The 15,090-nt window shown below is 36.4% G+C and overlaps 2 protein-coding genes across 2 annotated transcripts; both read left to right on the top strand.

The window, feature by feature from the left end:
- The first annotated feature begins 2,174 nt into the window (after positions 1-2,174).
- On the top strand, positions 2,175-11,002 carry LOC116167511 (patj homolog). Its single transcript, XM_031482911.1, has 4 exons — positions 2,175-2,738; positions 2,788-3,078; positions 8,605-9,320; positions 9,606-11,002. The coding sequence occupies exons 1-4, from the start codon at positions 2,178-2,180 to the stop codon at positions 10,651-10,653; spliced, it is 2,616 nt and encodes an 871-aa protein (XP_031338771.1). The 5' UTR covers positions 2,175-2,177; the 3' UTR covers positions 10,654-11,002.
- A 1,421-nt stretch (positions 11,003-12,423) lies between these two features.
- Positions 12,424-13,925, top strand: LOC116167514 (electron transfer flavoprotein subunit alpha, mitochondrial). Its single transcript, XM_031482917.1, has 6 exons — positions 12,424-12,610; positions 12,662-12,814; positions 12,862-13,126; positions 13,178-13,393; positions 13,440-13,591; positions 13,646-13,925. The coding sequence occupies exons 1-6, from the start codon at positions 12,575-12,577 to the stop codon at positions 13,820-13,822; spliced, it is 999 nt and encodes a 332-aa protein (XP_031338777.1). The 5' UTR covers positions 12,424-12,574; the 3' UTR covers positions 13,823-13,925.
- Positions 13,926-15,090: the final 1,165 nt, after the last annotated feature.

The raw sequence follows: 15,090 nt of genomic DNA on the forward strand, positions 1-15,090 counted from the left end.
AATGTGGATTGTTTTCGTCAAGATTTTCAATTTTTATCGCCAAATTATCCAAATCCAAATAAAGCGACAAATTATCCAACCAATTTGGAAACTAGGATTTGGATATTTTGTCGGTGGCGCGACAAGATTTACTAATTTCCAACTTTTTTTAGGCAAAAATCCAATTTCTTGGACAACAGATCCAAAATCTTCGGTGCAGCTCTTAGTAAGAGAGAGCCTTGCAAGAAGCACTTGCTTTGGGAAAAATGGATCGCTGACGGAAAAATTATGCGGGAAGTAAGAGCGAATTTTCAAAATTTCAATTTGTCGTACCTAGTTTTAAAGTTAACATCGAAAATTTGGAAAAAATGCATGTGCATTTCAAAACGGTACGTGTAATCTTCAAGCAAAGCTAGTAGAGGAGCATAAAAAAGAAAGATCAAGCAATCAGCAATAGCAAAGGTTTCACGACTATTTCGGAAAAAAAGGTTTACGAAAAGATATATACGTACGTTTTAAGTCCATTATATGTACGAATGCCCATGGACCTAAATGAACATCCATAAGTAGATGTTCGTCCCGAAACGTTTTGGTAATGTTTTAAATATACGTCCCATGAATGTCCTTTGTACACAACTTTACGAAAATACTTTTACAATAAACATATAACACGTGATGACCATTCATTTATTTAACAAATGACCAGGCCGTTTGCGAAAAGCGTATAATTTGCATTTTTTTTAATTAAGGACGTTTCCATGTCGCCATTTGTAAGAATTTACTACTAACAACGCGCTCGGTCACAACTACAACCGGTACGCCATCAGATTTCGTTTAAGATAGCGCATCGTTTATTTTTTCATCCTTATGGAAGTAAAAATTATCTATATTATATTGCTGATTAATAATTACAATTTTTCAGGTATATTGTGTCAACAAATTAAAAAAGCTGTTCTAATCATGGCTGAGGCGATGCAATAAACGTACAAAGAATGAAGACAAACACGTGACCGTGTAATTTATTTTATAAACCTGACATGCTCGTAGATTTTTTTAAGTTTCAAGATTAATAAATGAATTGCACTGTATGTACTTCACGTGGACGTTCAAGGAACGTTCTAATGTCCATGACTGAACGTTCTAAATCGATCCATGGGAAATTCTTGTGCTGTGCCTAACCCGGAAATACGGCCTTGAGGACGACAACAGTATATTTTTTCGGTACTGCAAGTTCGAAACTGGAAGATCTTTCTCAAAGGCAATAACTCGAAGCTCGGTACTAATGGCTTCATACGGAGTAAACTGCAGCATCAAGAAATAAACAGTCCATTTGTACAACCTCTATACCCTTTCCCTTCTCCACAGGCTTATGACGGCGGAGATCTCTACCTTTCTTAAAAACTTCTTGAGGAGTGACGCAATCTACGCTTAGTGATACAAGCATCTTTGCCATTCCTTGTCACTTGCGATCCGAGAGGTCTGGAAGCAGTTTGTTGAGTAAGACGAGACTTTCGGCGTGCCCCGGTTCAACAAGTGGTCCAATTTCCATTTGAGCCTTACCATTCAGAGACCGAAAACCGGAAAAAGTTGTTTTTTTTATTGCCTTTATTTTATAATGGACGGAGTGTTAGGAATTTGCTACTCTTTAAATATACAATGAAACGCGAAATGCCTATTTTAGTCATATTGTTTCAGCATGGGCACGAACGATTCTGCCGATTCGAGAGGTGCTGACACCAGCGAGTTGGGTTTCCTTCCTTCATCATATCTTTATATGGTTGTCAACGACGTTAGTGGTGTCGAGGGCTTATGAAAAGATAAAAGTCAATAAATAATCTCGTAAGGCAGTGTAGGCATAAATATTTTCTTCAAACTGTGTGGGCTCACGAATGGTATCAATAATGTTTTGCAGCCTTGGCTAGACCCACGGACCTCTTCAAAAGTTTAAGAGGTGCGTCGCCAGACCGCTTAGATGAATTGCATCTGATATCCGTCGATACAATCCTCGTATCTCGAAGGAATTCACTAATGCATTTTTATATAGCTGTCAGTAGAAAGTGAGCCAATTTTCTGCTTTAATTTTAATGGGCACCCATCGGTAAGCTTGCCACTGTTGAACTCATTGTACTATGAATCACCCTGTACATGTTAAATTTCATGGCAACGTCGCTTATGTAATGGGAAAGTTAAAAAAATCAATGCTTAGTTGTCAGTTCTCAGTTATCATTTACTTTCTGTTGATTGTTGTGTTCATTTTTGTTGTAAATTATTATAAACATTTAAATATTTCATTCAACTCAATGCATTTAAACGCAGATATATCTAGTGCTCTTCAGTTATTAGAAGATATTAAACAAACAGTAGAAGATTTAGATGACCTCAAACTTCAAGCAAACACAAACCAAGATCTCAATTTATTAATTTCAGTATTAGAGAATCCAATATTTAGAAGTATAGTGACAGTTCAAGACTCCCTAAGCGAGTTAAATCAACAGTTGGGACAGCATCCCTCCATATTGCCCGTCGATTTCGATATAACTCCATCAGGCGAATTAGCCATAAACGTTCCTCCGGGTGGTGAACTGTATGATCCCGGTTATGGGGAGGATTTCCATCACTCGCAAGATTTTGACGAGCAAAGGGTGCCGTCAGCACCGGTTTCTCCCAGTTCACCTCAAGTGCACAACTTCAATGTCTCGGACGATAAAATACTTTTAGTGGACGGAAAACAATTAGATCCTAACATATCACATCAAGAGGTAGTTAGATGTTAAATAAAAAAACACCTTTATGCACTTTCCATTTTAGGCATTGCGTATTTTACAAAAAGCTCAAGGTTTGACGATCGTTCCAAGGACAGATGAAGAAAATGTCCATAGATCTCCATCTGCCGTTAGCGATTCCTCTAAGGCAGGCTCGGATATGTTGCTAAGTACGGAATGGGCTCAGGTGGAGGGTATTGATTTAGTGAATGACGGTACCGGGCTTGGTTTTGGCATAGTTGGTGTCCGAACGATGGGAGTCGTGGTAAAGACTATTTTACCTGGGGGAGTTGCTGACCGTGATGGTAGATTGCAAAGTGGAGATCATATTTTACAGGTGAATATTGTGCAACTAATCATTCCGTATGTTTTTTTGATTCTGATTCTTGACATGTGCCTTCTATGTGCTTTATTAGAGGGACTCACTGAAGGGGTTGCAACATTAGGAATTATTTTCTATAATGATCGAATTTTCAGGGAATCAATTCTTGGTTAGTGTGGAGATATTCTTGCGCTATGTGCGACATTTTTAATCCCACTGACTCATCTCGAATTTTGTGAATACCCTGAGACGACTTTAATTGAGTTCATTCTGATGGGACAGGAATTGATGGAAAGCTATTCCTTTACCAAGACCGTGAGGATAGAAGCATTTCATCCCAACTTTTTAATTTTCAGTTTTTGGTAATCAAATTTGTTTGAGGTTTTCCCCAAAGAAATTGAGCCATATAACTGCGATGGAGATGGTAAATGAAAGTGGGGTAATCAGGTTTGACGCAAGTCTAGAAGTCATTGTTGGTTTTGTTATCAAAACTGCATCAGTTCTTGGTTAAACAATTTAGGAAAGTTGAACATTTATTTGTTACTTTTTTTGCAACTGAATTTTATAAATCTTTGTTTCTCCTGTTGTTTGTTTTCTTTTTCTCTACAGGCTGTAAGGTTTCATCTTCAGTTTAGCTTCTTGCTTGAAAAGGCAAAAATTAAATTTCAGGTAATAATTTATGGAGAGGCATATTCAAAAAAATTCTTGTAAAAGTAGGTTAAAACCACAGTAGTGGGTTTAGATGTGCAGGACAGACAAAACACAATAGCATAATTTTTATTTCTAGAACATGCTGCATAAAATAATGAATAAACCCATATAGGTACACCCTTTACCTCTGATCTCCTCTTAAAATTTGAAATGAATTTGAAAAAAGTCTAATGTTTTGGTTTGATTGAACCTCGGATTGAACTCTGAATAAATACGCATGTGAATTTAGTGGATTGAAAATATAGGCGATCAAATTCCACTTCTTTTTACACATTCCTGGATGTAAAACATTGGTTTCACTCATAAATAGAAGTACAAACAAATGCAATGCCTACTTTTATCGAAAACGTACCAGTTCTTATCGCCAAACATACTTTCGTTCACGTTCGCTATGAAGCGGAACATGTGGAAATGTTAACCAAAATACAAATTCGAAAAATTTTTTAATTCTAAAGCGGCTACCCGTAAAATAATGATAAAGAAGTTAAAAATTGCACAAATCAACTTTGGTGAAATTGTATTACTTCTAGTATTCTATTATACGCTTCTCAACAATATACACTATTTCACAATTCAACTTTATTTATGGTAACACAACTTTAATCTTTACAGATTAAAACTTCCACTATTGACTAGTTTTTAATTTCCCCTAAAATGTAAATTGAAACAATTGAAAGTGACATTAAGTCGCAGGGTTAGACATGCGCCCTCAATTCACCATTTTGTTATTTTTTAATTGGGGATTTCGGTTAATTATTATCGATCTAAAAACATTGTTTAGAATGTGTTATACCGTCTCATATACTTTGCGGTTCACATTTTAAAGAACTCTAGCGACCTGGGGAATTCAATAAGAACCGTTTGTTTCAGCCGGCATCCGCGTGCTGTCCTGCAATGGTAAGGGAAATTGTTCAGAATCTCACTTTTTTGTATTTTCAAACACATTGTATAGGTTGTGAGACATTTGAAATTAGTTTCAAATGTACAAAAGGCACTCCATGTTGCCAGACCAATATGGGCACATTAGGTAATCTTATTAGATTTAAATAATTAGTGTATTTGTCTTTCCCAAAGTTAAAATAAATATTAATTGCTCTGGTTTGATTGAACTGGGAAAATACCCATATGACCTTAGTTGGTTGAATATTTAGTGAAGTCCCGGTAATTCGAGTTAGATGGGACTGAAGGTACCTTGGATTGTGAAAAACTTGAATTATACATTAAATATTCATTTCGCGTCGCGTCGTGCCATTATACTATTATGGGCTATAACAACTTTTTTAGCACCGTCAGAAAGTTGAGAAAAATTTACCAAGCTTTTGTTAAAATTATTTGTTGATATCTTTGAAAATAAATGGACGCCAAAGTATTCTCGAAAGAGACATTTTTCGGTTTTTTGCCATAATTCGGGAAAATTAATCACCATACAATTTTGCAGAAATTTGCCCCAAACGGCTTTGTTTCTCTTACGGTTTCCCCATAATGAAAAAAAACTCATCCTGTAATTTTTTTATTAAATACGTGTGTAGTAACAGCACTTTTTATTTTTTAATCGGAATAGGGGGGGGAGGCGTGAGATAATATTAGATTTATGAAAGGGGGCGCCATGGAAATCAGTTTGAGACCCACTGATTCAAAGAATTTTCCTCTAATTTTTATATTTTAATAATAATAATTCATTATTTTATTTACGAGATACGAAATCATTTATCATTTTGCATTGTCTGTCTGCCCATGTGCATGACACTTTGGCACAAGAAATGTCTGATCACTTTGAAAATCGGTACACATGTTCTTAAGGATATAAGAAAGGTCGTTTTTCAGCTACGTAGACTTATCGCCCCAAGCCCCAAAAACGAACTGGAAGATCGTTTGGTATTCATTGGTATTTGATTTTTTTTTATATAAAAAAATATCAAAATCGATATTCAGATTCAATTTTAGTGTGAAAACGTGCAAGCGCTTTGCTATATTTATTTATGAGATGCACAGTGAAAACGGAAAGTTTGACTTTTTTATATGTTATCATATCTTAACTACGAATGTAAAGCGGCATTTACAAGTTACTTGTACCACCTACTAGTACAAGTAACTAGCCTACCAGTGAGCTAGTAAATAATCTAGCGAGCTATTTACTTTCATACCTGGTCCACTGGTACCAGTAACTTACTATGTGGTTTAAATTGCATTACTAGCTGTCTTGCAAGTTGCTTGTCATTTGCCATACCAATCTAAGGTGGCGTTTGTGGCCTTGCCTGTTAACGAGCGATGGTTGCTAAAGGTTTAAGCTTGTGAATGAAGTTAATTTTGATAACAAATTATTATCATTTTGTGATAAAAATGCAAGATTATTATACAGAGTGGCCCAACGAGAAGTATACAGAGGGCTTTTAGGGTATTAAATTTAGAAATTTCGAAAAATCCTCGAACACGTCAATTTTGTATTCGAGGGGGACAACTTTTGAAATACAAATATCACGAACCCAAGTCTTCACCCCTCTACGTAGGGAGCTTATCCCCTAAAATTTTAAATGGAATCCTATAGCAAATGGCACATTATTTGAAGGCCAATTTAATCGTGATTACTAATCTGCTTTGCTTTTTAAATTCTATTGATTCGTATCGGAGATAATTCGCATTTGAAATGGTTTTTTCTAAAAAAACCAAAACAAATGTCAATCTAATCTAAGTCACCTTTATAAACATTTTATTTTGACCCTTCAATTTGTTTGTTAAACTTAAGTGAACCTGTCAGTTCTCCGAATCGAATCAATAGAATTTAAAAAGCAAAGCAGATTAGTAATCACGATTAAATTGGCTTTCAAATAATGTGCCATTTGCCATAGGATTCTATTTAAAATTTTAGGGGTTAAGCTCCCTACGTAGAGGGGTGAAGACTTGGGTTCGTGATTTGTATTCCAAAAGTTGTCCCCCTCGAATACAAAATTGACATGTTCGAGGATTTTTCGAAATTTCTAAATTTAATACCCTAAAAGCCCTCTGTATACTTCTCGTTGGGCCACTCTGTATATGGCACTTTTTTAAGATCTTATTTCTTAAATAACTGCGACAGTGGCGGAATTAGATAAATAATTTTTGTTTCGTGCAAATGTCATAACATTATATATTTGAATTAATGTTATTTCAACCAAAAATTTTGACCCAAAAGGCAGTCATTGTGGAAGAAATTTCCAATTTTTCAATGTAAACGCCACCTCAGGATAGAAAAAAAGGTAAATATTTTTACGTAGAATCCAGTGGCATATTCAAACAAAAATTTGGACCACCGTGTCTGAGATGTGATCCAAAGTTGGTATTTTTTTAAATGTAACACTGTATATTTTAACGTCAATTGGTTTTTTATTCTTTTTTCTGATTACATTGATGTATCCCTATATTTTTTTAGCTATGAAAACCTTTTTTTACTGTTATTAAATAGTAGGCCATAGACTCATGGAGATTTTGCTTTGTTTATTTTATTCATGGTAATTAAAGGCAGTTCATACAATCAATTTGGCGAGATCTAAAAAATTTTTTTTTTCTAAATATTGAATTACAAATTTCTCCACTTTGTATATATCAACCATATGCATATTTTATGCTGTACAACAAATTGATTGTTCTTTTCAAAGACCTTAAAAAACATAGGCATTGAATTTCAAAAACAAAAGTTTCATCAATTTACGTTTTCACCGGAAGTGACACAGGAAATTTCAATATGTCATGGGATAGATCGTGAAGTCGCATACAATATTATACAATATACAATACAATACAATATACAATATAATTATTATTATTATTATTATATTATATTTGACCATTTTTTCGAATCTCGCCAAATAAAAGAGACAAAAAAATATAGGTTGTGATACTTGCAAAAATTGATGTTAAGGTATATAGGGTGTTGGATTTAAAAAATACCAACTTTGGGTCAAAACAGTGATTCAAACATTTTTTTATACTACTCCACTGGATTCTATGTCTAAAATAGGTAATTTTTATTGTCTTTCTGTTTTAATGAGTACATTCAACAGCTTTTCCGTTTTCCGTTAACCAAATCTAAGTAACGAGGGTTTAGCCAGGGATAACTTTCAAATTGCCAGACAAATGCTGCAATCGTCAAATTCTAGGCATTGTCAGAAAATGTTTACAAAATTTTGGACCTCTCAAACGCCATTTTAATACATTTTAGAGCCTTGGTTTGTTTTTTGGTCTCCTTACTTTTTAGAGTTCTAACCATCCTGTATAATTTTTTTTGTTTTTTAAATTTGTTTAAACTCTTGATTTTAATTTTTACTCAATTGGAAAGGGCATTCCCAAAATTCTGAGTAAAAAGGATAGTTGGGTTGTCAGTCTCAAACGAAATACTTCGGACCCTTGGTTTATTTGGAAAAAACCGTAGAAATATTATTGGCGCAGATAGAACTACCAAGAAAAGTCAATTTTCTCATGACTATTATCTGTCATCCCTTTTGTTTTTTTATGTGATGGATTACTTATTTGTGTACTTAACTCACTAAAAGCAATTAAATCAAATTAAAATAATTTCTGGGAAAGAAAAATTGTGGAGGTACAGGGTGTTCTAAAATTGTCAGTTACGATGTTTTGGATCCATCAATCTGTGAAAATCGATATGTAAGGTTGAGCATCTTCTGTGTTTATCTCAAATTTGAGTACAAAGGATGTCCCCTTTCCATCTGTGATTGCTTCTTCCAAAATGTGGTAGCGGTTGTCCCTACTTGATACTACACCTGAAGATCCAGTGTATGGAGAATTAAACAAATATGTTTGATAAAGAATTAAAGTTGAAGTAATTTATTATTACAGATTGGTGAAGTGAATCTGCATGAAATGGGATCGGAACAAGTGGCAACAGTACTAAGACAATCAGGAACGCACGTTCGACTCGTTGTCGCAAGACCTGCCGATCTCTCCATTTCTTCCACAGATTATAAATATTTGAGTAGTTCCGCCCCATTAGTACCGACTCGACTACTAACTGATCCAGTGGAACTAGACCGGTATCTTCTGCAACACAAATATGCGCCGATATTTCACCAGAATAGCTCTGATTTTGATCCGCTGGTATTTGATCAATCCAAGGCGGTGTCGGGACTGAATCATTTACCTCTGTCGCCGTCGTTAAATCAGTTAAACATCGATGTGGGTGTGAAAATCCCCGAAATGGAAAAGTTTACTGTCGAATTAAAGAAAGATCACAATGGCCTCGGTATAACCATCGCCGGTTATGTGTGCGAAAAGGAGGAATTGTCGGGAATATTTGTAAAAAGTGTTAGTAGAAGTAGTGCGGCTGATTTAAGTGGAAAAATTCGAGTGAACGATCGTATAGTCGAGGTGGACGACCGCTCCTTACAGGGATACACGAACCTGCAGGCGGTCGAGGTCTTACGTAGTAGTGGGAACGTAGTCAAGTTGTGCTTGGAGCGGTACTTACATGGGCCGAAATTTGAGCAGTTGCAGCAAGCAATTGCAGCTAGCGAGCTTAAACCGGCGATTACGTCCAGCCCTCCAAGAGTACCACGGTAATAAATACTTCAGCCCTACGAACCTACAGTGTTGTGCTAGAATCTCATTTTTATTTACACCATGTCTTTAAACAGGTTTATGCCTTAAGATGTTCTGCTAGAGCGATATGGTTGTTATAATAACTAATGCTTGTGACTTGTAGCTTCTACTAATATAACCAATTTTAGCTTAATTCCATCCACTTGCCTACATTAGTTGTGTATTCAATGTGATTGTAAGTTTACTAACCGTGTACACTTTTTTGATTTAATTTATTTTATTTATTTTCACATCAATTTCAGATTTCCATTGACAGAAGAAGGGGACTACACAGACGATATGGTAGACGAAGAACCTGTGGAAACAAAAAACGATCACCTCGGATATTTGAAGCAAAAGCAATTAGAAATAACCGAATTAACGGTCGCCATCGAAGAGGCAATTAAGGCGAAGTGGTTAAAAATAATGGGGGCCGATACCGATATCGTTATCGCTCAGCTCACCAAGTATGGTGAACGAGGGGGGCTCGGAATCAGTTTGGAGGGTACAGTTGACGTTGAGGATGGACAGGAGGTTCGCCCTCATCATTACATTCGGTCTATATTACCAGAAGGGCCTGTAGGAAGGAACGGTAAGCTTAGATCTGGAGATGAGCTGCTCGAGGTTAATGGTCATAGACTTCTGGGGATGAATCATCACGAAGTCGTTAGTATTTTAAAGGAATTGCCAATTAATGTTCGAATGGTGTGTGGTCGAAGTTTGTCTAATTCCACCGCTTACCGTGTGTCTCAAGAGTCCCCATTTTCGCAACGAGGGGCTTTAGGTGGCAGTCTTCAAAATTTGTTACCCGCATCTGATAGACTAGTTAAAGCAAAATCTGACGGTTCCCTCACTACCAGTGTGGCCTCGGTCGTCGCACCAGATAATATGTTTAACAAAATGAAATCGAGATCCTTGGAACCTTTGACCGGTTTAGCCATGTGGAGCTCCGAACCGCAAATAATAGAGTTGGTTAAAGGAGAGAGAGGTTTAGGTTTCTCGATATTGGATTACCAAGATCCAATAGATCCAAATGATACAGTCATTGTGATTCGAAGTTTAGTACCTGGGGGTGTCGCACAAATGGATGGACGATTGATCCCTGGCGATCGTTTGTTATTCGTTAATGATACAGTATTAGAAAATGCGTCATTGGATCATGCCGTGCAGGCATTGAAAGGAGCACCTAAAGGCATCGTGCGAATAGGTGTTGCCAAACCACTTCCAATACCTGACACTGTTGCGCATAATGTACAACAACTGGGTCTCGAGCAAAGTCGCTTAAATACAACCAGCATTCAGTCATCTTAGATTGTTTTAGATAGTCCTTATTTGTTGTATACAGTTTTTAGTCAATACCTTATTATTATGGTAATGTAGTCTTCAAAGAATATGTTGTTATATATCAGATACACCTTTATGTTAGACAGGTAGGGCAGTATTATATTGATATGATTAACAGAACATGTGTAGCTGTATTTATTCTTTGTTAATTCACATGTAACTGTTGTTGAATACTTATGAATGGCTGTAAAATTATTCTTAAAACACTAATGTACATTCCATTATGTAAAGACTGCCAATAAGCCCTAGTATTTAATGAAACAAAATGGGTGGAATGTCTTATATTTATAAACGGAATATAGAACAATAACTATTACAACATTTTTATTGGCACCTAAAGACGCCCTCAAAATCGGAATTTTATTTTACATCCTCATTTTGGTATAGGATATTGATTTATTATACCTATGTTCTTTTTTATGGAAAGCATCAGGAATCCGAATCCAAATCTCGATTATGTCGGTCGGTCTGTCTGTCTGTACTCTCATTTCCGCTTGAATCGATTATAACCAAATTTGTACACATATACATAGGCAGAATCGGGCATGCGCAAGTGTATCAAAGTAACAAAAACTCAAATTTTGACGATTTTCCATATGGCTAAACTATTGCATTGAATTGAACCAAATTTGGTACATATAAATGAAATGCATTTAGTCAAAATCGCGATTGCGCAACATTAAAAATAATAATTTTCTGATTTAATAAATAATAGTGAGTGCGCTTTCATAATTAGTATAATAGTCCAGGTTTATTTGCCATTGCATTAAGTAATAAACTGTGATGCGGTGCGTGCCTTTTCGCTTAACCTCATTCCCCTCACACCATATTAGATTTCAGTGGCGCAATCAGAAATTTGCTTTGGGAGGTGCAAGAATTATGAGTTGTCTTAGTACCTACCATTTTTTCGGGGGAGGGGGGTGAGCTTTGGCTTAATACAATGCATTAATAACAAACGAATTTAGCTTGTCGTTGGCAACCCTGACGCTAAGACAACCGGAACATCGAATTCATTGCATTTGTCCCCTTCTTGTCTATGTGTAAGCACTTATTCCCTTTACAATTTTGGGGGGTGCTTTAGCCCCGATATCTCCCATTGGCCGCACAGCGTGCATCCCTTCTAACTTTTACCAACTCTTTAACTTGATCCATCCCAAGGAGTCTGCTTGACTAAGACAAGCAGGGCAGTGGTGAACCCCTTCCTCCCATCCTATATGCATGTGTTTTTATTACAACGTTTTTAAGCAAGTGTACGTATACCTACCTATAAACAAACAGTAAATAAGAGTTATTCGTATGTGTCGGTATTGCTCTCTGAAGTTGAGCCCAAAACAGATATGTGTAATGCTCATTTTTGGAACTGGAACTGTTCCAGATCCTTCCTTGGAACCGAAAAAAACGTTATAAACCGAACCAAAACTGCTATTAATTTGTAAAATCGAAACCCGGATCGGAACCAATATTTTTCAATAAAAGCGTCAGAACCGGTACCATTATTAGGCCCAAATCCCTGGTGTCACCAAACCTCATCTTCACAGTTTTGATCTCTAAATTGAAGAGAGGTTTACTTGAATGTCAGTGGCGTCGATCTTCGTTGGGGGATGTTGTCAACTGCGCCGCCACTGTCTTTTTCAATTGACATTTTAAATTTTCTAAATATTCAAAAATGTTGAGTTTTAAAGCCTTTTACCATCTCTAAAAGACAAAAAAGGAGAAACTCCTTCGGCTCAAGCAGAATCTTAAAGTACCCCGACGATTCATAACCTTACTTTTAAGGTTACCATATTTACATACCTTCCCTAATCTATTTTGTAATTTTGTACTTTGATCCCTTAATTAGAGGATTGTTGAATCGTTCATTTCGTTACAGTGTTCGTTCGCTTTAACAATGTTTTCTAATTGCAGCAGGAATTTAACATCCAAAGTACGTATCTACCCTATATGGTCTTATTAGTCGCTTATTTCGTTTTTGTAGTTTTCTAACCAGCTGAAACGATTACAAAGTTCGTTGGTTATCGCGGAACATAATAATGAAGCCCTATCGCCGATCACACAAAATGCTTTGACGGCAGCTAAGAAAATTGGAGGCGATATTACAATTTTGGTTGTTGGAACGAAATGTGGTCCGGTATGTAGACTTGTCTAGTACTGTGTCATGTTTGACTGTCTATTTAGGCTGTAGAGAAATTGGTCAAAGCGGAAGGGGTTAAACGTGTGCTAGTTGCCGAAAGTGACGCATTTAAGGGGTTTACAGCTGAGAGCATTACACCCTTGATACTTGCTTCCCAGAAACAGTTTAATTTTACGCATATTCTGGCTGGGGCGACTGCATTCTCAAAAGCTGTGCTGCCGAGGGTTGCGGCCAAGTTAGACTCATCTCCAGTTACAGATGTTATTGGTATTAAGGCTGCAGATACCTTTGTTCGTAGTATTTACGCAGGTAAATTTTACCATTAGCTTAAGAAGTATTATTAATAATTTTGACCCCCAGGAAATGCTATTCAAACTTTAACTGCTTCTGATCCAATTAAAGTTTTGACGGTTCGAGGTACCAGCTTTGAACCTAGCAGTTTAGAAGGCGGTTCAGCGGCATCCGAACCCGCACCCGCCGGTGATTATGCAACCGATTTAAATACATTTGTAAGCCAAGAACTTAGCAAGTCAGATAGGCCAGACTTGTCGAGTGCAAATGTTGTTGTCAGCGGAGGTAAAGTGCTACTATTCATTTCTGTGTATTTACCACTGATGCTTAGGTCGCGGTTTGAAGTCGGGCGAGAACTTTAAGTTGTTGTACGATCTTGCTGATAAATTGAAAGCCGCTGTTGGTGCTTCACGTGCAGCTGTCGATGCCGGCTACGTACCAAATGATATGCAGGTTGGACAAACTGGAAAGATTGTGGCCCCTGTACGGTTTTGTGCCCAATTTGCAATTGCTATACTTTGATTGTTGTTGTTTTAGGATCTGTACATTGCCGTCGGTATCTCAGGAGCCATTCAGCATTTAGCTGGAATGAAGGATAGCAAAACAATTATTGCCATTAACAAAGATCCGGAAGCACCTATTTTCCAAGTATCCGACTATGGTTTAGTTGCTGATTTATTCAAGGCAGTTCCCGAACTTACTGGGAAAATATAATATCTCCCGTTGCACAGTAAAAATGGTCCGAAATTTAAAGTGGAGCTATTTTAATGATGGAGTACTGTAAATGATTATTTTGAATACAAAATCATTCTGCGAATCTTGTTTATTTCTTTTTCAGTTTGTGATGGAGGGTTTTGTGTCAGTTGTCTATTAATTGTGTTCATGTTATTTAATAGTCTTAAGATCCCACATAAGGTCAACCTTCACCCATCTGTTTACTGAGTGAAATACAATTTTTAGCAATCTTGGTATGTAAACAAACACATTGGAAATGGGTTTCCTAAATAAATTAAGTCAAGACTACCCTCAATTAAAATGAATGTAATTAATATTTTTGTCTGCTTATATTACACGGAGAGAGCGCATGCGCGCTCTCTTAAATCATCTTTTACACAGAACAGTACAGGTGTCGCAATGTTAAGTAGCGCGCAAGAGAGAAACGTGTATTATTCTGTGTGAAAGAGGAGGAAAAAATGTATTCCACTTTGTAAACAGATGTGCGAAGGTTGACCTTATGTGGGATGTTTACTATAAGTATGAACAGGGAGCGTATTTATTATTGATCACCAAAGACAGAATAGTAAAAATGAATGAGTGGTAGAGACCCAAAGCAAACATTTTTTTCATATATATCTAGCATTTTGCCACGATATGTTTGTATTGCTTTGAGTTTCACTTACCGTAATGCTCCTTGCACTATTTTCAACAGAGCAATAGGGAATATTAATTTATGTTCGTTTGGTTCTTGTTGAACTGAGAGTACTGTAGTACCTACTATACTACTATACTAGTACTATAGTACAGCTTTGTGGCATGTGGGATATTTGGATTGGCCATTCAACATTCAAAATATGCGAATTCATTACAATGTTGTAATGTTCTTTTTTTGCTGTGTGCTGTAACAAATGTTACAATTTATTTCTGCTCCATCCTATCTCTGGTTAATCTTCCTATATCTTAATTAAATTGGGTGTTTTTCTTGTTATGTACTTATTATGTAACATGCGCCGACTAACTGTCAGTCAGTGATCCTTTTAAGGAAACGGTAAAAAGAAATAGATAGTAACTTGATAATGTTTCTCTTTGAATTTTCTTTCGAAATTGGTTTCTAGTCATAACTTTTGATTGAGAAGTCTGATCGAAAAAGTACAAATTGTTTTGGATTCTACGCACTAAAATTAATAAGAAAAAGGGTTTTCCCGAGAAATGTTGGTGCAGTCGATTTTTGGTAAAAAAGGAAGGTTTATACACTGCCTTTTTTT

Source organism: Photinus pyralis, unplaced genomic scaffold (genome assembly GCF_008802855.1).
Source record: "Photinus pyralis isolate 1611_PpyrPB1 unplaced genomic scaffold, Ppyr1.3 Ppyr1.4_LG3b, whole genome shotgun sequence".
NCBI lineage: Eukaryota > Metazoa > Arthropoda > Insecta > Coleoptera > Lampyridae > Photinus > Photinus pyralis.

Coding starts and splice junctions, on each gene's coding strand:
- LOC116167511 (XM_031482911.1), top strand. CDS start 2,178: ATGCTTAGTTGTCAGTTCTCAGTTATCATTTACTTTCTGTTGATTGTT. Junction 2,739..2,787: donor CTAACATATCACATCAAGAG/GTAGTTAGATGT, acceptor TTTCCATTTTAG/GCATTGCGTATTTTACAAAA. Junction 9,321..9,605: donor AGCCCTCCAAGAGTACCACG/GTAATAAATACT, acceptor CATCAATTTCAG/ATTTCCATTGACAGAAGAAG.
- LOC116167514 (XM_031482917.1), top strand. CDS start 12,575: ATGTTTTCTAATTGCAGCAGGAATTTAACATCCAAA. Junction 12,611..12,661: donor GCAGGAATTTAACATCCAAA/GTACGTATCTAC, acceptor TCGTTTTTGTAG/TTTTCTAACCAGCTGAAACG. Junction 13,592..13,645: donor CTGGAAAGATTGTGGCCCCT/GTACGGTTTTGT, acceptor TTGTTGTTTTAG/GATCTGTACATTGCCGTCGG.